The 23,468-nt window shown below is 38.1% G+C and overlaps 1 protein-coding gene across 7 annotated transcripts in view; it reads left to right on the top strand.

Moving 5' to 3' along the window:
* FRY (FRY microtubule binding protein) overlaps positions 1 to 23,468 on the top strand; it is a 2,210,679-nt gene that overhangs the window by 1,021,689 nt on the left and 1,165,522 nt on the right. For all 7 annotated transcript variants that reach the window (XM_044073229.1, XM_044073230.1, XM_044073228.1 and 4 more), the window contains exon 5: positions 21,351 to 21,441. In XM_044073229.1, coding sequence (XP_043929164.1) covers positions 21,351 to 21,441 — 91 coding nt within the window. The remainder of the gene's footprint in view (positions 1 to 21,350; positions 21,442 to 23,468) is intronic.

The following is a 23,468-nucleotide window of genomic DNA, read 5'->3' as shown; positions in this document are numbered from 1 at the left end:
AGGCAATAATCTTACCACCTAGCAAACATGTGGCATTTTCTAGGCAGGAGGGAGATGATGGAAGCTGACTTTGATAGCGATGGAAACACAGTAAACAAAGAAGGATGGATGTGGGTAAGAGGAACTGAAATGAATGTGATGTAAGCCTTAAGAAATGTAGATACTATCTACTCTTTGCCGACCCGGTAACAGGATGACATTTAGGAATTTATGCTTTATAATATAACTGATATAAAGGAAGAAGATCGGGTAAATCATAAGTGCATAGGTAAATCAGCAGTGTCTGAACTGAAATTATAAGATGTGATAGGCATGGAGAAGTTGGTAATAAACTGGAAAGGATTAAGCTGTTATTGCATCTTGTGAGCAAACAGTGACCCTGATATGTAGTGAAGGCATATCAGAAATCTTATCTCTACCTGCTGAATAATTTATCCCTCTCCAAAAATATTGTGGGTGATAATGGAGAACACTGGACTGAGGCTATCTCACATCTATGAATACGAACATGAGTTGCACTTAGTCCAGTGTTCTCCATTATTGCCATAAAGATTACAAAGTTGTACTAATAGATTCATAGGTTCATAGGTGTTTACTAGGCTAACAGCCAGAAGGGTCTTTTTAAACCTAGCAATGCATCCCAAATCTCTGATAAGTTCTGTTACCCTTTATAAGTGTAAGCAGGGGTTTGGGAGATGAAATATTTACAAGCAGGGGCTTGGGAAAATGAACCACTTACAGGTTGCCTGTGTCCATTAGCAATATATGTGCCAAGCCAGGTATGAATTTCCTGTTCCCTGTCCAATTGTCAAGGTTACACTTCAATTGGGTTAAGGAGGAACTTTGCTTCACTGGATGGGGAGCCTGTTTCAGAGACAGGGTAGTCTCTGGGATACATACCTGTCTCTCCAACAGGTCCTATTTATATCACAGGCAAGGTTTAAGTCTTTAAAACAGGTAACTCTGGTGCTGTTTGTCTTGTGGATATGCAGAAGGTCCATCAGAGTGGGGTCTGACAGTGCGCTGTATGTCAGGCATAGCTCTTGCTTTAAAAGCCTGTAGGAGACAGAATACAAGGATAGGGCCTTGAGGCAGTCTGCATAGGACATATTACTTAAGCCCTGTATTCTTTTAGTGAGAAACCTCTGTGGACATTTCAGTTGTTGGATATGCCTGGTTAAAGTACATACCAAAGGAGGTATTTACTCAATGACTAGTCTGATGAATGCTGAATACAGTGGAACAATGACTTCCTTAGACCTAGATGCCTTACTTTTGTTTATAAGATTTGCAGCATAGAATGATTTCTGTAAACACATGATGGTCAAAGGCTAGATTACTGTCTATGTTTGTCCCTAAGTCCCTGATTGCTGGGTCAACTTTAGGGGTGTGTTTTCAATATGATAGTTACCAGGGGTGAATGACTTCCTGAAGGATACTATTATGCATTTCTTGGCATTTAGTTTTAGTGCATGACCCTTTACGCCGATTGATTGTCTGTGTCAGCCCTTGCTGGAGAACATTTGTGCAAGTGTAGGATTCAATGACAGCTCCTAATTTGCAATCATCTGCAAATTTAGTCAGCCAGAGACCATTGACATTGGCCTTGACTTCAGAGAAGTAAATGCGAAAAATGAGTGGTCCAAGGATCGATCCCTGAGGGACTCCGCTTGTGACTGGCCTCTTTGTAGAGGTGGACTCCCCAATTCTAACTTCTTGGGTCCTGTCTGTGAGCCAGTTGGCTAGCCACAGGGTGACATATGGGTCTGTACCTAACCTCTTCCGTTTGTCAACAATGGCAGAGTGGGGTATTGTGTAAAATGCCTTGGCCAGGTTAAGGTAGGCAGTGTGAAACATTTTCATTTTACCCTCATCCATTGCTTTGGTGACCTGCTCAAAGAGGTCCACCAGGATGAGTAGGCATGACCTGCCTTTGATGAAACAAAACTGGGTTGGGTCCAGTGCCTGGAGGTTTACTATATCACTGTTGATCATTTCCATGATAATTCTTTCCATGGCTTTACATGTAAGACTCATGAGAATTCTGGGTCTGTAATTTCTAGGGTCTGTAGATGGCCCACCTTTGTGCAGAGGAATGATTGTTGCTGTTCTCCATTCATAAGGCACAAAGCTGTTTGGAGGCTACAGTTAAATATCAATTCCAGAGTCACTGATAGGTCATAATAAACATAATATCCTCACAGAAGAGAATTGACAACAATGGAAGCAGTAGAGACCTCATAAATGGCTTTTTCAAAAGGAAGCACTAATGCCACCTAATCTGTTGTACCAACCTCCTGAATGCTTATTTTTAATTCAAGTCCTACATTAAGCAACACTTCAGGTGTGATGTGCCATTTGAATGTGAACTCCCTACCCCAATGCAAGGAAGGACCAATGTTCATTTATCTGACTGTATGAAAGATAAGCTCTCTTACACTATGTCATTTTCAGCATTTCCCTTAAATAAAACTGGCCTCACATGCTTCCTAACTGATCTTTGAGATGCATTCATAAGACTCTTAAAACAAAACAGGGCAACTTTGACATGGATACAGAAATCTGCAAGGTATATTTTTTTATACCAAAGTAAAATCTTTAGGACAATAACAAGTAAACAATGTACCAGTCATGTGAAAGAGTGTCTTTGCAATCATCATTTAAAATGTTAACACAGCAGTGTGCATGTACAACTACACAGTCATCACACAAAGACACTATTTCAGTCCAGTGGTCTTTATTATTGCCATATTTTGTATCATTTAAGTGACAGCTATCTCTTTCTTGTAAGAAACATGTTTTAGTTCTTCTCATCACTGTCTTACATTTCATTCTCTGGCTGCCGTTTTTAACCCTGTTAGTACAGTCACTAGACATTTTACAGGTTTGCTGTGCTTTGCCATGCTGATTGAAGGAAGAAATTAACTCAGAAGTCAACCAAGAAACATGTCTGTGCCTAATACTTCTAAGAATAATAGCAAAATGTACTCTTTAACATGATAAGGATGTTAAGAATGTACCTAAGTGCAGTATCATGTCCAACCTGTGACTAAACATGCATTCTCTTTGTATGGATCACTTCTCCGGTCATAACCTTAGGAGACTCAGACCCATTTAAAGCCTAACATCTGGCCTGACTTCTATAGCTTAGCATGCTTCCTCCCAGTGAGCTGACCTTTGTTCCCCTGGGATGTTGCAATCCTTCTGGTATAAAGAGTGTGTCAGCTGATGCCATCTTTTGTTCATTCTTGCTCTGAGTATGCTGGTCATCTGCACTGTCCTCAAGACACCTTTCAGTCCAACAGTTTAGACCTGGAGGCAGAGCTTGGCAGATAAGTATCTGGAGCTACTTTCCTGTTTTTTTGTGATTACTTACTTTTTTTAACTATTGTTTGCTGCCTATGTGTGAATCTGAATATCCAATCCCTTGTAGAGCCTTTCATTCCAAGTGTGTGCACTCTGCTTTCCCATAATATGTCCTCCTGCATTTTTCTTCTAGTTTTGCATAAACAAAAAGTACATGGAGAACACATACGTTTTTCCATTCTTAATTTCAAAACAAAAAAAAGAAGATGGAAGTGGCCATTTCCCCACCTGTGCTGTTTTGGACAACCCATAGCAGCTGTCATCTTGGGGTGTCTACTCTAAAAGCATGGTAAACATATGGAAAAGTGGCTCACTGTCAGAAGAAAAAAACAGAGTGTGGAAACAGTGTTTCCAACCTGGCTGGCCTTCTTAGGTCAAACATCAAGTACATAGAGGTACTCAGGCAGCCCCCCCCCAGGCTAGACATCAGGTGCACTTAAGGCTTCTAAGGATGCTTCTTGCGAGGGCATCATGCAGTCATTCATGAACATGTCTTCCTGGCCCAGAAGTTGCTATTCCAGTGGTCATTGAAGACCACAGTTTCCAAGTATCTGGGTCAAGTCCATTTCATAGATTCATAGGTAGGTACTAGTCTATCGGCCCTAGGACCTATATAAGCCTAGCCAAAAAAGTTCCCAGGCTTTCGCTATCCAAGAATTTATTTTCCTGTGCCCCTGTCGAGCAGAGCCCCAGAAGTGTTCCCCGGTGTGAATTTCCTATTTCCCATCCAATTTTCAAGATTTTTCTTAAAGAGGACCAATGAGGAGCTTTGTTTGACATGAATGGGTAGCTTGTTCCAGAGCATGGGAAGTCTCTGGGACAGGAATCTATCCCTCCAGCATGTTCTGTTTATTGTGGTGCCAATGTTTAGGTCCCTGGAGTGTGTGGCTTGGAGAGATTGGGATTTCTTTAAGTGTAGCATGTCCAACAAATCTGGGTTTGACATGGCTTTGTATGTTAGGCAGAGGTCGCCTCTGAGTAGGCAATATGCGACGGAGTAGAGCTGGCGTTTTTTGAGACGGTCTGCATATGGTATATGTTTGAGGCCAGTAATCCTCTTAGCGAGGTATTTCTGAGGCCTTTCTAGCTGTTGTAGGTGTCTTGCAAGGTACATGCAAAAAGGATGTTGTACTCTATAATGGGTCTGATGAGGGATGAGTAGAGAGGAACAATGACCTCTTTTTTCCTGGAAGAGAACCCCTTTGTGATGAGATGTGCCATGTAGAAGGATTTCCTGACAACTGTAGTGATGTGATTATCAGTGGAGAAAATCAAACCTTTTATGAATGTCTGTCCTGCAAAATCAGTGACAGTTAGTAGGTACACCGCTGCACATGCATTTTCAGTCTTCTTTTGATACAAACCTTTCATCGTAGTTATTTTATGTGCTGTTTCATGAAAAATATGTTTTTATATCACTTGCTGCAAACAGACATATGACATTTTAGGGCAGAAAGGTTTGGGGTTATGACAGGAATGATCCTGGGTTTCATAAAGGTTGATAAATCTCCTCTTACTGACACACAGCTGAGTGCACAAATGTCACTAGAAATCCTAGATTGATTTGGGGCTTTTGTCCCTGATTCTTGAGACAAAAGTCAAGACCTGTGATGTTTGGGTTATGGGGGGTGGAGGTACTGTAGGAAATGGAGCTCCATTTGGTAATAAAATATGGTGGACCATGCATGACAACTGCATATAAATGAAATATAAGGTATGAAGTTATTACATTTTAATAAATAAATAGGTGGTAAGAAGAAGATGTGTATATAAAGTGTGGAACAGGTAGTCAGACAGAAATGTTAACTTACTGTGCACTTTTCATTCATTCTTTACAGAAAAGTGTAACCTTCTGCCTCTCTCTTTTCAGGAGATTCTGCTCTATATACTCCCTTTGTTGTGTCTTTCAGCTTTTCCCAGTTAGGGGTTGCCACAGCAGAACTCCGGTCCGCTAATGATTGGCAGTGGATTTTTTCATGCCGAGTTGCCACCCCTGATGCACAACCTTCAATGAAGGTACGCCCATTCATGCATGTATCTACACAGAAGACGCTCTAGGTGAGAATCGAACAGGACAACGACTTACTGTGAGGCGACAACGCTACCGCAGCACTACATTACTTATTTCAATTTTGAGATTTAATCACTGTAAAAGTCTGACTAATTAGGTGCCCATTATCAGTGGAGGCCTAGTGAGAAAAGCTCCAAAGTATTACAAAAGCATGTTAACAAAAATAATTTTACAGTCTTCAAAAATAATACAAAAACATCTACAGTTATATCAAGTTAAAAATAATGTGACAACATTGGTTAAAAATAAATGCAACTTATGACAGTGATTTAATATTTAAAGCAATTAAAACCAGTTCAGAGAAATTTGAAGGTAGGTTAGTATATTGCAAGGAGGAATTGCAATGTGAAATGAGAGGAAAAAAAACAGGGTTATGGCATATTTACACTGAGAGTCGGGGAGAGAAATTGATTGACGTTAGGAAGTGAATAAAGAAGGGAGAATAGTTTATTATGGAGCTGAGCAAGAACAGGGCCAGATTTTTGCTAGGAAGTCTTTCAGAATGGTTTTAAAGGACTGGAGGATGGTATTGACCTAATGGACATAAGTAAGGAGTTCCAGAGAAATATGGTATGAGTACAGACTAGGCCCAGCAGGTTTGAGGTCTGTGGGCAGAGAGAAATTTTTGGTAATTGGATCGTAATGACCAAGTGGGAACGTAGTTGTTTAGAGTGATATTTAGTGCTGGACAAACGTATGGATGCTGGGGACTTTTATAGGTGGTAAGAATCTGTGTACATGTTAGTTGATGGGGTAGTTCTAACCAATTTAGGTTTTTAGTGCTATACAGTGATGGGTTCTGAAAGGGGTATTTGCTACAAATTTAGGCACTTTATTATAGCATTATTCAAGTTTAGTTTTTTTGTGACATCTGGAGGTTAGTAAGGATGGGAGCACCATAAAGCAATGAGGGGAGGAGGTAAGTAGCTGTAAGCGTAATTTTAGTTGTATCGGTGAGAACATTTTTGGCTCTATAAAGTATCCATAGTTTTTGGTTATTTTTATGCAGTTTTGTAAATGGATGACAAATTTAAGATTACCGTTCCCTATCATCCCAAATAATTTGCAGTGAGAAGTGACTTCAGTGGTTGTATTATTAAGATTTAAGATTTTGTTTTTTCATAAGAATGGGATTTGTGGAAAAACAGGCAGGTTTTTTGGTTATTTTTTAGATTGAGCATGAGCTGTGAGTTACATAGCCATGTTTCAGTGTCTGTTAAAGCTTCCAGAGTATTTTTTTGAAGTTGTGCCAGGTTGTCTGGAGTGCACGCGAGTGTGGAGTCACCTGCATATTCTGTTAGGGAGGCCTGTTGTGTGGATGACTAGAGGGTGTTAGTGAGAATGTTAAAGAGGAGGAGAGGAAGAATAAAGCCTTGTGGTACACCCATGGTGATGGCAAGGTATGAAGAGAGGGTGCAGTGTCAAATTCTGACTGATACTTACTGGACAATAACTTTTGACCATAGAAGGAAGGGCTGACATAGAACTAGTAAGGACATTTGAAGTAGACGTTTGCTGTGACAAGCTGTGTTGAGGGGCTTTAGACAGGTCTAGAAATAAGGAGGAGACTAGTTTACCATTATCTCTAGCGTTATTGACCGTATCTATGTAGGAAGGACAGAAGCCGTGTTGTGTGGGGGATAAGAGTTCTTCCTGCAGGAGATAGTTTTTGAATTCATTTTTCTAATATTTTGGAAAGGGGAGATAAGATTGATATAGGTCTAAAGTTAGTGATGTCTGTTGAATTTCGTCCTTTATGTAGAGGGATGATGTGATTTTTTTAACAGAAAGAAGGAACATAAGAATCCTAGACTGACTATTTATAAAGACTGAGACAGGTAAAACAATGCTGCTATTTTAAGGCACTTGCTTTGAAGGTCAACAGCTAAAATAGAGCATGGTTTGAGTTTGTTTAAAAATAGTTTTATACAGGATATGGGCAAAGGTTTGAAGTTGAAAGTGGATGTTGTGATGTGTGGCTTTTGGGCAGGGTTGGCATTAGATGTTGGGTAATCCTTGAATAGGGACACTATACAAGCTATGAAATAGAGTTGAATCCTATTGCAAGTTTAAGTGGTAAGTTATTCATAGAGGGTTAGGGATGAATTTTTGACCTGAATGTAAATTTCTTTAATGACCGACCAGAATTTTTTAGGGTTGTGTTTAGTTTTGCTCTAAATGTTGTTATAGTATAGTATTTTGTCTTTATTTATTTACTTTTTCGTATAGTTGTGGAGCATTCTGAAGCATTTGAGATATTGCGGTGTTTTATATTCTTGCTATTCTTTCGATGTGTTTTCACTATCCTTTCACTATCCTACATTAGCATTCTACTCTTTTTGGTTAGGCAAATTACATTATTTGTTTTTAGCCTCATCCTTCTAGGAGGTGCAAGGATATTTAGGAAAGTTGTATTGAATTAATTTACAGCATCATCCAAGATAACGATTTTTAGGATGATTTGATAAATGTATGATACGGTCTTAATGAATATTTCTGGGTTAAACTTGGACAGGTTGCCTGCAGATTTATCAGCATGCTGTTTAAGTGGATGTGTGAGATGTCTGAAAAAGTCTGACATTGAACCTGTCATTTTGAATTTACTATGGTCTAATACTAGGATCCAGCCTAATAATAGTTACGTGAAACAGTATACATTCATGCTAGATGTAGGTGGAGTGTTTTTTCTTGTAGCATCATTATAGATATTCAGTGAAGGGTACCTTATAGTGTATGTATTGTCACCAAGAGGGATGCAAAGGACAGTAGTACATATTTTTTATATGTGTTTATTTTCTGGAAAGTAATAATAATCTCTTCTGAACTGAATTTTGGAACTGGTTTGTTTTAAGGGGAAATGTAGTAGTTATTGGGAAATATTAAAGCAATACTACCACATTTCAACTTTATTCATTCATTACAGATAAAATTACAGCTAATTATAGATAATATATTATATTATTTTCCTGCATGTCAGTGTATGATATAACTATGTAATATTCTTGTTTTTTAAATTTATGCATGTTGACATTTTATTTTTTAAATCTATGCATGTTAATATATTGTTATTTTCTGGGGCTTTTCTCCTCGGGTCTACACTGCAAACAGGCCTTTTGCTTGACTGGACTAACCCAGTTAACAAATGACAAATAAAATAGTAATAAATATAGCCAGGGGGTGTAATTTCAGAGTAGTTTATTCTGGGTTTAAGCCAAGTTTCAGTTATAGGGAGAATATCAGGCTTGTTTTGGCTAATCCGAACATGTAGTTGAGTAGTCTTACTTCTTATACTTCTAATGTTTATGGCGAGTAAATTGAGGTGGGGGGGTTGTCTTTGTGGGGACAGAGCAGTATTTGGAAGACAATTGTTTGATATTGGTTGTGATAGGAGGCGACAAGATTAGGGTGAATGTCTCCTCCTTGGAGGATTTTAGTATAGTGGGGTATTACTGATTCATGTTCTTGGAGAGTTTTTTCCAATTAATTTTATTTTGATTTGAGCTAAAATGGAGTTAATCAGACTATATTTGAAGTAAAGGCAAGGCCTGTCATTCAATAGGTTTTGTGCAATGTGCAGAGAGTGTAGGGATGAAGTATGGATAGGTGGTTTGGACAGAATTCGAGAGATGGTCAAAGCTATTATTGAGTCATAAAAATAAGATGGGAGATGGCTCAGCAGAAGAAGCATCAAGAATAAACTGAGGATAAGCATGATTAAATAAAGGGATCTGTATTTTATTGATGTCAGGTAATGGGGAAGTAGGACTCAAGAAGGAAGCAAGACGTTGCAGGGCTGTAGGATATTTAGTGGTGGTAGAATCTGAAAGCTGGTAAAAGGTGGATAGGAGGGAAGGAAGTATTCATGAAGGGAGACAGATTTTTCTGGTATATTCTCTCATTTTTTGAAATGTAAAAATAGTGGGGTTTGAAAAGATAGAGTATGAGGATGTAGTTAAGATAGAAAGCAGTGAGAGTTTATTAGGGGAAAGTAGAAGTTAAATTGTAGAAAAATGGATAGGTACTATTAGGGAGGGGTCTGAGTATAAATGGATATAGTGCAAAGCAATATGGGAGGGAGAAAGGTTGTTGGGAATGTTAGATGGATGTTGGGAAATACAGAAATAGAAAACATGGAGTGTTTGGTATGATAGTAGTAAAGTTGTTTGGGGATTGTTACAGAATAGATCGTTACAGCTGAAATGTGTATGTTGGAAGTATAACAGTAGAGTAAGAGGGTATGTGGGAACTTTAATATTACAATTCATAAGTGGAGTCAAATAAGTTGGGATAGTTTGGGTGTGTGGGGGGGGATTGGCATTTAACTCCCCTTCCTGCACTTTTACAACCTTAGAGCTCTAATAATAAGGTTCAGGAGATTTTGGGTAAAGCTCCCCACTTGCGGATGTAAGTGTATTCCCCACATTGTGAAGATCAAATCCTGTAATATCCATCCTAATAGTGTGCATACGTTATTTCTCTAAATATTATGGATCTCAGCTGTATGCTTGCAACTAGTTAGGTCTTTGTTCTTGTGCTCATTCATCTACATGTATTCCTGCAGCTGTGTGCTTTGTGCTGGTAGAGGTGCTTCATTCATCCATCAGAATCCTGTGATAGTATTTCCCACATCATTCTCACAACAGGGGAACCATCTGATTAAGTAGCCTTTATTTGTCTGAGAGGTGCAATTGAATGCACCTACACAGCAGGGGCCTAGTCGTGGTGTGCTGCTTCCATCTGGACTGCTGTCCATGCCTTGTTGTTAGACAGCTCCTATCACTTTCTGCAAGAGGAGCAGTTAGTCCGGTTTACTAAACCATTTTGTAACAGTTTTAGTCACCATAGTCATGTTCATTTTGAGTTTTCACCTGTGCACTGCATCCGAATAATGAGAGATGGAGCTACCCTATCCACAGCGTCATATCATCTTCATCACTTTAGGACACTGGCATTCACCAAGCTACCACAGCTCAATTCTTGAAGTAAAAACATGGATTTTTCCTCTTTGATTTATTCACATGTTTAATTTAGTAGTGCAAAGTCTTACTTATTTATTGACTTATTTTTACATTTATTAACCAGGTAAGTCCACTGAACTCAAGTATCCCTTTTCAGAAGAGGAATCTTCATGTCCTGTACCTTGGGTACAGGCAACAATGCATTAATAGCTCAGAGCCTTAATCCTCTGAATTTCACAATAAATAATTGCAAAAGTCATCTGCTTTCTGAAGCCATATATCTGAGTATGTCTAATGAATAATCTGTCTTCCCTCCAACACGTGTGCCTCACAAGCAATAAAAGCACTGAGTTATTGGTTAACGTTAGACACAGGACTTTTTGCGACTAACTGGTGCCTAAACTCAGAATATCTGGTACCTGAAATAAAAAAAATGTTTTTTGTTCTGTTTTTTGCTTTTTTTTTTCCTCAGAAGTAAAAGGTAGTCTAGCCTTACCTCCCTCACATGATCAGCCACTAAGGGTGTACTAATACATAACATCCAAATGTATTTAGTTCCAGTATGGAAGACTGATGAAAATACCCCCCCCCCCAAAAAAAAAAAAAAATTGGGCATAGTACATGTATGAAGTGTAATCTCACACTTCAAATATGTTTAGAGAAAACCAAACTGGAGATATTGACTTAGTGATCAACAACTCACGTGTCAACCACATAAAGCCATCTTACTTGTTTCTTGCTTAGTATCAAGGTTAATAAACTGGATTCTAAGCATGCTTGCTTTCAGGTATGATGAAGAAACAGTGCAAATTGGATGCAGTTAAATTATTCTGCATAAGAGAAAATACAGCGTGAAAATCACTAGCACGCCTAGTTTTTAAATCTGTATCTGAAACAGAAAGACATTCATTTTGAATACAACATGCTATGCCTCTAATAAAAATAAAGTAGAAAATACCTTCTAATGAGCTGTGTGGTACTTCTATTGTCCATCTGTTGGCAACAACAGAGGCTAGTACAACAGGATCATTGCCCTTGTAGACCTCTTTCTAGGTGCCCTTTGCAGTGGACACCTATGCAATGTCTTTCAGAGCTCTAGGACTGGTGCTTTCCCTGAACCATACCTCTCAATATCCAGATATTGAAAATAGGAGGAAAGGCTCTTAAAAAGTATGTACATCCAGACAAAACTCTTGGCATCTAATTAGCATGAAATTTGAATACCAAGTAGCACATAACTCTTCCTGGTTCAAATAGGAATGTGGGACACTACTCAGAAACACATTTAAAAAACAGAGTAACAAAAGTTATGGAAAATATAAGCACATTATCAAAGAGATGGTATAAAGTTTGTAGATTTTAATGAATTGCATTGCAAAATTCTAACACGAAAGGTCATTTATTTATTTATTTATGTGTTTATTTATGTGTTTATTTATTTATTTATTTATTATTTTATTTTTTTATTTGTTCATTTTACTGCATTTGTTTCTTGGGGTAGTCTGAGCAGAAAGCTACACCTTTCAATGAGGGCTTGGGGAGAAATGTAATGAGCTATGAAACTGTTTATGAGAAGGAAAGTTCTTGAAAAAAATAATTACATAAAGAACATAGTAAATAGAAGTATACAAGTAATCAACAAATATACAACATTTAAATAAAGTATCATTAATTAATAGCAGCAGCATTGAAAGAGCTATAAAACATATTTAGAAATTAACTTGGTAAAAGGAAAGACAAGGCGAACATGGGCGATTAATATTAAGAAGTGCAAAAGAATGTTATAGACAGTTCGAAAGAAGAAGAGGAAGAGTTAAAGGACAAAGAGAGATGATGAATGGCCTCCAATTGCACCCCCAACACTTTGTACCCAGGGCAATTGCCCTTCTCTCCCCTGCCTAGCTAGGCTACTGCCAGGCACAACAACCATGGTATGACATATACAACACCCTTTGTATTCCAATCATATTTGGCTAAAGCTAAACTGACCCTTGATTAATTGGCTGTAGTAATGATAATGGTATCATAAATAAGTCCACACTCTTTGCACGCCACATATTTCTTCATATCTACTTCCTTCCTAGTGTGAATACTGCCCCCTCCTGTCAATCTTCTCAAAATATGTTTTCAAATTCATTCATGTTTTTTTATAAACAAATCTAGAAGCATAACATAATTTATTAATCATATCAAAGGATCCAGAGATGTTTGTCCATTTCCTACACATAATTGTTTTCAGATTCTTCAAACACATATCATTGATTCAGTAAAATCACCCTTTGTCTGTCTGTTAGAGAAATAGTGTAGTCATCTTATAGGATCATAGAATCATAAGAAGCTACTAGGCTAATGGCCCTAAGGCCCTTACAAGCCTAGCCAAATTTACTTTTGTTACCACGATCAGCACCTATCTCCCCTATCCAAGAGGGACACAAGTAGTGCCCCTGGGGTGAATTTATTGTTACCCATCCAGTCATCAAGATTGCATTTGAAGAGGGCCAATGAGGTGCTCTGTTTGACATGAAGTGGGAGTCTATTCCAAAGGTGAGGTAACCTCTGGGAGACAAATCTATCCCTCCAGCGGGTTCTGTTGATGTCATATACCAGGTTTAGGTCCTTAGAACGAGTAACACATGTGCCATTTGACTTGTGGATGTACAGCATTTCCAATAAAGTTTGGTCAGAGATAACCTTATATGCAAGCCAGAGATACCTCTCAGTAGTCTGTATGAAACAGAATAAAGTAACAGTGATTTCAACAGATCCACATAGGATAGCTGCTGAAGACCTTGAATTTTCCTTGTGAGGAACCTTTTTGATCTCTCCAATTGCTGCAGGTGCTTTAAAAGGTATATGTTGCCAAAAGGGGCATTGTACTCAATTACTGACCTAATGAGTGAAGAGTATAGGGAGGTGATAAATTGTCCTTTTCTCGAGGCAATGCCCTTGCTTGCGATGAGCCATACAGAATGCCCTTCTTACCTCTGTGGAAACATGGTGATCAAAGGCAAAGTTGCTGTCAACCTCAGTGCCCAGATCTCTCACCACTGAGTGCATGCTTAGGGAATTGCCATTGATGTGGTAATTTGCAGGAACATCACTCTTACTGAAAGGGATGATAATACATTTTTTGCATTGAGTATGAGACCATGACTTTGATTCAATAAGGACTTGTATTTAGTTACTCTCTCTTTAGTTACTTGATTTTTTAAATCAAGTAAAAAAAATAGGGTATTACCCCATTATAAAAACATATCAGATAACGTGTCCATTTCCTTGTTAATAACTGTATCTTCAGACACGAATCTACTGATTTTGATCATTTGTTCCTTGATCTAGTTCTTTTTCTGGCAAGGTAGATGTTGACTATTAAAATTAAGGAAATTGTTAGAATACGTTTATTTCATGAAAACATTGGAGTCATAATGTTTTCTTCAAAATATTTTGACATTACCACATCCAAGTAATTAATAGTTTCTGATTTATTTCACATGTTTATTTCAAAAAGTCAGTAGTAGAATTAAGGTAAGTTAAAACTTCATCTAATTCAATTTGATTGCCCCTCCATATAATAAAAACATCATCAAAAATCTAACATATTGCTACATCAATGGCTGAAATGGTGACGAAAATATAATAATATTCTTTTCCCACCGTCATAGTACCATGTTGACAAATACTCGGACAAAGGCAACTCCCTTTACCACCCCTCTTAACTGCTTGTAATACTCAACCTCAAAAAAAAAAAAAAAAAAAGAAACAATATATTTTTAAGGGCCTTCTCCATGCACTCCATGATAATGTTCATATCATTTGGTGAAACTGCATACCACTGACCACAGCTTCAAAAAAACATTGCAAGCCTTATATATGTGGAAAATTAAATCCTTAATATCTATGTAACCTAAAAAGAATTGGTAATAAAATCACTCTTAGCTAAAATATTTAAAAAGTTCCATGAATTTTAAGCAAAGTAACCCTTGTTTGTACAGAATTCCTTAAGCTTGTGATCCACATATTCTGTCTTAGAACCCCCAATGGCTACAGTTGGTCTAGGGGCTGGATCTACCACTGATTTGTGGATCTTTGGAATTCTGAAAATCAAAGATCTAATGGGTTTTCTTAACCCTCTTCAATTCTATTGTTTTTAGGTAAATATTATGTCACAAAGACATCTTCTAACCATATATTAATTCTGTTGTATCTAATGTTAATCTCATTTTAAATACAAATGGAAAATACTCATCATTGTTCAAATATTCCAACGTCTTTTGCAAATATAAAAATCTGTCCATAATAATTACCTCTCCCCTTTGTCAGGTTTTATCAATCATAAATTTTTATCATTCAAAATATAATCCATTAGTTGTATTTATTCTTTAGATAAGTTGTAATACATCTGCCTTTTAGTTTGTAAGACATAATCTGATATTGTCTTCACATAATATTTCAAACAAAGCTATAGGTCAATAACAGGTAGATTATATAGTTTTCCTACTCAATGTACATTGCTCAACAGAATATTATGTTGATTTCCAGAACTGTTATTAGCAAACAAACACTCTAAATTCAATTTTCTCATACAACTTTAACTCAATTAGTGTGTCTACTAAATTTGATCCATTGGACAGTTCAGCGATAAATCTCTTTTTAAAAAATAAACCAAACACAGAGGTGATACTCACATGGCCAAAGTTATAAATATTAAAGCCACCAAAGTTAAAAACAGTAACTGTATCACAGCTCACTACAAGTGTGGTCGACCACACCCTCAGTCATGTTGCTAATGATGGATCTGTCACCTTCTCAATATTTTTTATTGTTTGTGACTGTATTTTCTGCACTGCCTATTTTTACAGTACTTGAACAATTTATAGCATAGGCTAGATTCAGCTTTGCTGAATCTAGACTGTTTGGCATTTTCTTAGCAAGAGATCTGAGGTCAATCTGAATGAAATCCAAGGCAGCGTATGAATTCTAATGAAAAATAAGTATTTTCAAAACCTTCCTTGCACTTTAAACTGTTTGCAACTGTTTTGCTGCCTACTTTAAACTGTTTGTATTGTTTATGACTGTGTTTTCTGCACTACCTATTTACAGTATTTGAACAATTTATAGCATAGGCTAGATTCAGACTTGTTGAATCTAGACTATTTGGCATTTTCTGACCACAGGAGCCAGCCATCTTACATTTAGTGCCCTCCTGCACCCTTGTGGCAGAAGAATGTAGTCAAGGACACATCTGAGTTGGGGATTGTTGGAACAAGGATCAGTCTTGGGCTTTAATTTGGTTGGATTGGTTGAAAACTGTTTCATTTAGCTGATATTTAAACATAGGTTCATAGATTTAGGTTCATAGATTAGTACTAAGCTAACTGCCCTTGTGAGCCATTTTAAGCCTAGCCAATTATCCCTTGTGAGACTCAAACCCCACACCTTGTGTTTGTAAGGCAAACACCTTAACCATTAGGCCACCCTCCCAACCCCATAGCATTTACACATTGTTGCACACCATCCGATGGGGGTTAGCACTGCTGTGTATAGACGCATATGCTTAAAAAGTCAAATTTTCACTAGATAACTGCTGGGGAATTCTCCTAGACTTCTCTGCTTCTTGGCACGCAACACAGTTGCACACTGATACCCAGAGATCAAACCAGCTGCACTTTTTGAGGTGCCGGCACAGGCTTCTACCCCTAAATCTCCCATAGATTAGCTGATTTTACTAGTTCTACAGCAGAACCTAGTCAATCTAGTCCACCCTCCACCGCTTATTACAGAATACACCAGGCATAATGGAAGGTCAGTTTCCCACTGTTTCTCCAGCCAGCCTGATTGACATGGGCATCCTGAGGCAATGTAGCAATTGCCTCATTTATACAGACAATCTACTACTCCTAGAACATGCAAATACAATATGTGAGAGATGTATCTGTACTGTGAATCTAAAATCAATGCTGTCTCTCTCACATAACAACAAACCAAATACCAAGCAGGTTGTCAGCACCTACACTCCACCTCCCACACATACCAAGCACATAACATATAAACCCACATACACGGAGGTACTCACTAGAAATATACCAAAAGAGTGAAGACCTCCCAAGCGCAAACCTTCTGTACACAATATGATCCCAACAGCACCCACTACACATAATAACACATGCATCAGTGTCTCACCCAATAAGCCCCTAAAGCAAAACATATCTAAAGCAAATGTCTTGGTCATAGGCGACTCCATAGTGAGGCATACAGATGCCCCCCTCACTATGCTGGACAAGGAGAAGGCCACAGTCAGCAGCTTGTCTGGTACCAGGATCCGCCAAATCACACATGCACTCAAGTCTCTCAACAGCAAGTACTGTTATGACATATCATAGTCCATGTTGGAGTAAATGACTTGAGACATACCTCACTGGAATATTTGAAGAGAGACATAATGAAGCTTTCAGATTATGTGCCCCAGGAAAGTATTACCTATGCCCTAAGCAACATTCTTCCCTCACCCAGGATGATGCCACAATACAAACAACAATGACTGACTTCAACAATTGGCTTAGCTTCTGGTGTCAGTCCAGGGGGATCCAGTATGTCAGCTTGGGTTGACATGATCGACAGAACTCAATGCTTTGCCAGAGATGGTCTTCACCTATCATCATCTCTATGCTTTAGGTTGCTTGCAAAGTACTTGCCTCCCCTGTAGTGCCTGTTTTAGGCAATGACATAAGAACAAAATTCTCGAAGTAAAAATATCCTCCTGAAACAAACTCAGGGTTATGCTGCTTAATGCTAGGAGTCTAAATCAGAAACTGCACTCACTCGAAGCACTTCTCACCTTGGAAGATGCTGATGTCTGGACAATCACAGAGACATGGTTCAAGGCCTCAGAGAGTACCCCAGCCATGCAAGGCTACAATGCCTTCCAAACATTCAGACTATACAACAAAAATGAAAAAAACAAGGGAGGAGGATTATTCATCTTCATTAAAGACATATACACCTCTAGACTGATTAAATAGTGCAGCTCCCTAGAGTTACTCCAAGTCTAGCTAACTGTAGGAAAGACCCCCCCACATCATTGCTAGTTATAGGTCCCCCACCATGAACCATAAAAACCACACAGCCTACCTGCCCCTACTTGAGTCACTCTCAGTACAGTCAAATACCCTGTTCATGGGTGATTTTAACTATCCTTCCATTGACTGGGTAACATATATGAGCACAAATGCACTCACCCAAAAGTTTCTGGACTTTGTTAACACAAGTGTTCTGGAGCAGATGATCAGCACCCCCACAAGGGGCTCTAGCATTCTTGACATAGTGCTCACCAACATGGGAGATCACTGCACCACACCATGTGTGGGGCCCTCCCTGGTAAAGTCCGATCATAAATCAGTCTGGAGTGAAGTAACGACATACCTGACACACCTCTGGAGCAAAAAGATTAAAAAAATTTCTCCAAAACAAACTATAGCCTACTGAATGATGGTATCAATACTTTCAGACTTTCAACACTGACAGTAGTGATCCTTATACTGAGGTGCACAAAAATCTCCTGTATAAACACCTATATAAATGTATAGACTCAGCCATACTGTAGCGGATCAAATCAAGAACCTTACAAAAAAATAAGCCACCTTGGTGGACATCCAGCATAAATAGGTTATACAATAAGAGAAAGAAACTGCTGTCAAAACCAAGAGGGAATGGTGCCATCAAAGAAAGAACCCCTTCCAAAGCATAAATAAGCAGATTAGACATATTGTAAAGTCCTCTAAAGCTAATTACAAAACTAAATTAGCATCCCGAGCTAAGGTAAATTCTAAAGCATTTTTTAGCTATGTCAGAAAACTAAAAGGGAAGGCTCAGCTTTGTGCTGAACTAGCTGTGGATGGTACCACTTATACTGAACCTGATGACATCACCAACCTGCTAGTAGACAGGTTTTGTGAAAACTACCCCCCCCCCCCGTCCCCACCAATCATACCCCATAACATACCTATCACCTGTTCTCTGCCTAGCATTTCCAGAGAACAGGTCATAGCTGCACTTTCCAAGGTCAAAAACACAGCCTGTATGGGACCGGACAACATCCCAGGCTGGCTATTAAATGGACTAAAACAGGAGTTAATGAGACATCTGAGCACACTCTTCATTCTCACTTTAAGCACTGGCTTTGTCCCAGCTGAGTAGAAAACAGCAACCATAATCCCCTTGCACAAAGTGGGTCACTCAACCATTTCTGAGAACTATAGACCTGTAAGCCTAACCAGCCTTATCTGCAAGACCATAAAGCGAATCATCATGGATCTTATCAACAAGAATATAGGTGACCTGCAAACTCTTGACCCAACTCAGTTTGGCTTTGTTAAAGGCATATCATGCCTGTTAAATCTGGTGGACTTCTTTGAGAATGTCACCAAGGGCATGGATGAAGACAAAACAATCCCTTTACTCAGGCATCATTGAGAAATTCACCCAGCCTGACGAGTAACCCTTGCATCACTATATAGGTTGCCAACTGGCACACAAACAGAACACATACAGTCAAAAACTGGGGATACCAACTCTATTAGCAAACTGTTACCAGTAGTGTTCCACAAGGATGTGTGCTAGGCCCCCTACTGTTTGGTATCTGTTTTTCAGAAGTCCTGGTGAAAATAAATGGCCTATGGCTTACCAGGTTTGCTGATGACTGCAAACTTGGTGCAATCATCGAATCCCCCAAAGATGTCAACATACTACAAAATGAGCATACACCGACAAATGACTGGTGTCAAAGCCATGGACTTAAACTAAAAAAATGCATTCTCATCCTCTTCAGCAAAGGAGAATCCCATGCTAATTACAGCATTAATAATATCCCCCTAATTTCAAACCCAGTGGTGAGAGATTTAGGAATGCAAGTTGATAGCAGCCTTAATTTTGACCATCAGGTGTCCACAGTAGCAAGAAAGGCCTTCTACATTGCACACCTCATAAGCAAGGGTATACCATCCAAAGCTAAAAAGGGTATAACTCCCCTGTACTCAGCTCTAATCAGACCAATAATAGAGTACAATGTTCCCTTCTATATGTACCTCACCAGATATCTGCAGCAACTGGAGAGACCTCAAAGGTTTCTCACCCAAAAAATTCAGATCCTACAACACATGACCTACACGGACAGACTGAAGCCCCCATCAGTTTACTCAGTATCGTATACTTAAAGATGACTTGTGCTTGGCCTACAGAGCAGTCTCAGACCCTGCCTTGATGAAGCTGCTGCACATCTACAAATCCAATCGGACAGGATTCACTCACTCTAGGGATCATAACCTATTAACAGGACATGCTGGAGAGACAGATACATCTCCCAGAGGTTGCCACTCCACTGGAACAAACTCCCAATTCATGTAAAACAGAGCTCCTCAATGACCCTATTTAAGTGTGACCTGGACAACTGGATGGGAAACCTTAAATGTACTTCAGAGATTTCACCTATGTCCCTCTTAGACAGGGACAGCCAGTGCTGATCTTATATTTGTGTGCAAACATAGACTATATATCTTGGTCCATAAGGGAACAAGGGTATGACATAGCTAGGCTTGTAGAGGCCTTAGGGCCAATAGCCTAGTAACCTCCTATAATCCTATGAATGTATTGCTCTGGTATTGATCCATATGGAGCAAATTGATATTCTCTTCATGTTGCTTTATTCTTGTCTCCTGTAATATCCATGATCTCTGAGGATATTGTTGCTCTAAAACAATCTTCAGTACCACGATAATTATTATTGGTACTGTCTCCACTGCCTCTTCTTTTATATTCCACCATTATTATTTCTAATTGTAATAAGACTTGGATAAGTCCTTTTATTTTAATAAATCATCTCTTTTCTTCTTAACTTCTTTTGTTTCTGTTTACGAACAATTTCACAATAATCATTCACATTCTTAAACACCTTGTGAAAACTATCCAAATAGGTCATAAACAACAAGTCCTTCTTAATAACTTTCTTTAGATTTCTAATCTGAACTTCCAATTTACTCATCTCTCTAATATTATCATGGATCAATAGTAACATGAACTAAATTTCCATTTTATTCAAGAGTTCCAACCATTTGGTGTATAAAATAGAGTCATCGTTAAGCCCATTGGGAAATTTGTATAATATTAATCCCTTTAGAACTCATTTATAATACATTCTATAAAAATAAGTTATCAAGCTGTAACTCTTGATATTTTTAAGTGTTCTCTCAAGTTGAAAAAATTTTGAGCTCAAGAAATTTTTATCATAATTCATTCTTTCGTCCTCACATGTATAAATTCTCTTAAGATCATATTTGTGTGTAAACCAGTGGTTAATATCAGTATACCTTGTTGCAGAGCTCAAACCATCACTACCAGTAGCAGCAGCTGCCCAGTAACCTTTCCATTTGTTTTACTATCAACTACATCTGCTTACATTTTGCATAAATCATCTACACTCCTAGTTGTACTCTCAAAAATCACATTCTGTCCCTCAGTCGTAAATTTAACTGTATCATTATCCAAAACTGAAAGCATTGTATCCATTGTTGACATCATCTGCATCATGCATTGTAGCAACAGCATAAGATATTGTGGTTGAGCCTGAATTTTCTGAACACCTTCAACTGGTGTAATCAACTCCTGTGAAGACAACATGGGTAAAGATCGCCAGAAAATAACCAAAATAAAAATAAAAATCCAACAGCATAAAAATAAATCAAATCAAAACTAAAAATGCTGGCCCGTGTTAGATTTTTATTTTTACTCTTTTGTTTACAAAGAATGCACCTGATTGCAAGCTTGTGCATGAAGTAAAACATGTCATTTATTATTTCTGTCACTTTATATTATATTTTATTTATAAACTAATTTATAAAACAGCTATCAAATGTTAAATATTTAAAATTTGATTTTCATAATGCTTGTCTTCTTTTGTTTTTCAGTGATGAACAGCAAAGGGACTACTTATTAGAAAGAAGGGATCTAGCGATTGACTTTATTTTCTCATTAGTACTAATTGAAGTGTTAAAACAGGTAAGTCAATTTGTTTCTCATACTTTTAAGGTGATCTGTAATGGTCCTTGTATATGATTGTTGTTTTCATTATTGCATATTTTAGAAATTAAAAAAATACATATTTCAGGTTGATTTCCTACGTCAAATCATTTGACTCATGCTAATATAGTTATCATTTACATTTTTGAATGTGTTATGAAAAATACAGTATACATAAATACAACTGATTTGTTACTTCCATGTATGAGGCGAGTGATCCTCAGACAATGTTATTCATCCATCCCAATAATGGTAGATGGATATTATAAACATGAATAATGTACTTTCACAGGCATGCTGTTATTAAAAATTGTTCATTTCTTGTATTAAAACAAAGCCTCTGCTGATTAATGTAAAGAAAAGCCTTCCCTACTGTTTTCTGTCAGAATGCTGACCACTAAACAACTGAATGCTCACCGGATGACCAATGGCCTCCTTCTTTCCAAGCGTGCAACAGAGATGCATTCATAACTCTGTTTTCCAGGAAATGGATCCCATTGGTCAATATGCAATGGAGCTGAAAGCCACAGTTTTGGGAGTGTTTTATTTATGTCTCATATGTTTGTTTCCTTCCAGTTTTGGAACTTGTATACTAAGCAAACAATAATGCTTGAGGGTGGGTGTTACAAGCAAGCAACACTACTTGAGGGTGGGTGTTACAGCTACTTGTGATAGAGCCAGACTGGACACTCTAAATTGGCCATAGGTGTGAGTATGCATGCAAGTATGTGGTGTGGAAGAATACACTGGTAAGGCTAGCCACCTGGCAGTGTGAACCTTGGCTCTAGATGATTATCATTATTGGAGTGACACCCCAACCCCATGTGCAAAAACAGGAAAAAGGGGTTGTGGGTGGATGGACAGACGGATTTGCTTATTTATTTAGTTAACCTACTCCACCCTGCCCCCTCACTAACTGCCTGTCAGTTAGTAATGGGAAAGGAAAAGACAGATCCTTGTAACTGCTATTGCTGCTGCAGTTATTTGGTTCAAATATTATTTTTTGTTTCTTTCTTTCTTTCTTTGCTCATTTGGTTTGCCTTTTTTAATTGCTGTGGGTTTAATGAGAGGAAAGGAAATGGCAACTCTCAAAAAAGATTTCAACCTCAGTGCTCCGATTTTGTGCCAGATTAGGTGCTCTGGTTTTTTTTTTTTTTTTTTTTTCTTTTTCTTTTTTTATAACAGGGCTTTACCCTGTATATTTGTGCCCCATCTGGAACTTCAGGCATTCAGTAGCGATCGCTGATTCTACAAGCCCATTATCTAAATTAAGTTAATATTTGATTCCACGGTTGTTCTTTCTAGCTCTGAATGGTCACAAATAATCCTGGAATCTTTATGGTCATTATCAAACCAAAGGACATTAATGTGTTTTAACAAACCACTTAAACTCAGATTCCCAGCTTGGTACAAATCTAACTCATCTAAGTGCATCATAATAATTGCTCCTTCCATTTAGGACAGTTTTGTCATAGTACTGTATAGTTTCACTGTCATATGGCTTTGGGACAACTCTGACTTCCATGCAAAGTAGCCTGCAAAGAATTATGCCTTCTGTAGAGCATATAAGGTTAAGCAAGGACCTATAAAGCATGAGCTGTGCTTAGTGGAATGTGATCGCCAGAAACACATGTAAAAAATGGAAAGTGCTTACTGTGTTGCAGGTTTAAATGCTATAAAATGGCTTCCTATGTGGCTTTATTTATTCTTTATTTATTTATTCACTTTGTTAATCTGGTAAATGAGTTGGTCCTTAAAACTGGACTGTTTTCAATCATGTCCCAGGCCAAATAGCAGCACCAAACATACAGCAGTAGATACGTGAGCATGAATAAATGACATAAATATGGAGTAGTGAACTAGATGCATACATAATTATTGGCCTAACATGTTACTTACCCTAAACAAGTTTAAAAATCTGAAGAAAAAGAAAACACATTCACTGAGAAATAAAGCAAAAGAAAAGTAATTATGACGATGATGAAGATGGTAAAATCATCCTGTGA

Source organism: Protopterus annectens, chromosome 5.part1 (assembly GCF_019279795.1).
Source record: "Protopterus annectens isolate FY-2018-M chromosome 5.part1, PAN1.0, whole genome shotgun sequence".
NCBI classification, from domain to species: domain Eukaryota; kingdom Metazoa; phylum Chordata; order Ceratodontiformes; family Protopteridae; genus Protopterus; species Protopterus annectens.
Note: the sequence above shows the minus strand (reverse complement) of the source record. Positions and strands in the feature narration are given on the sequence as shown.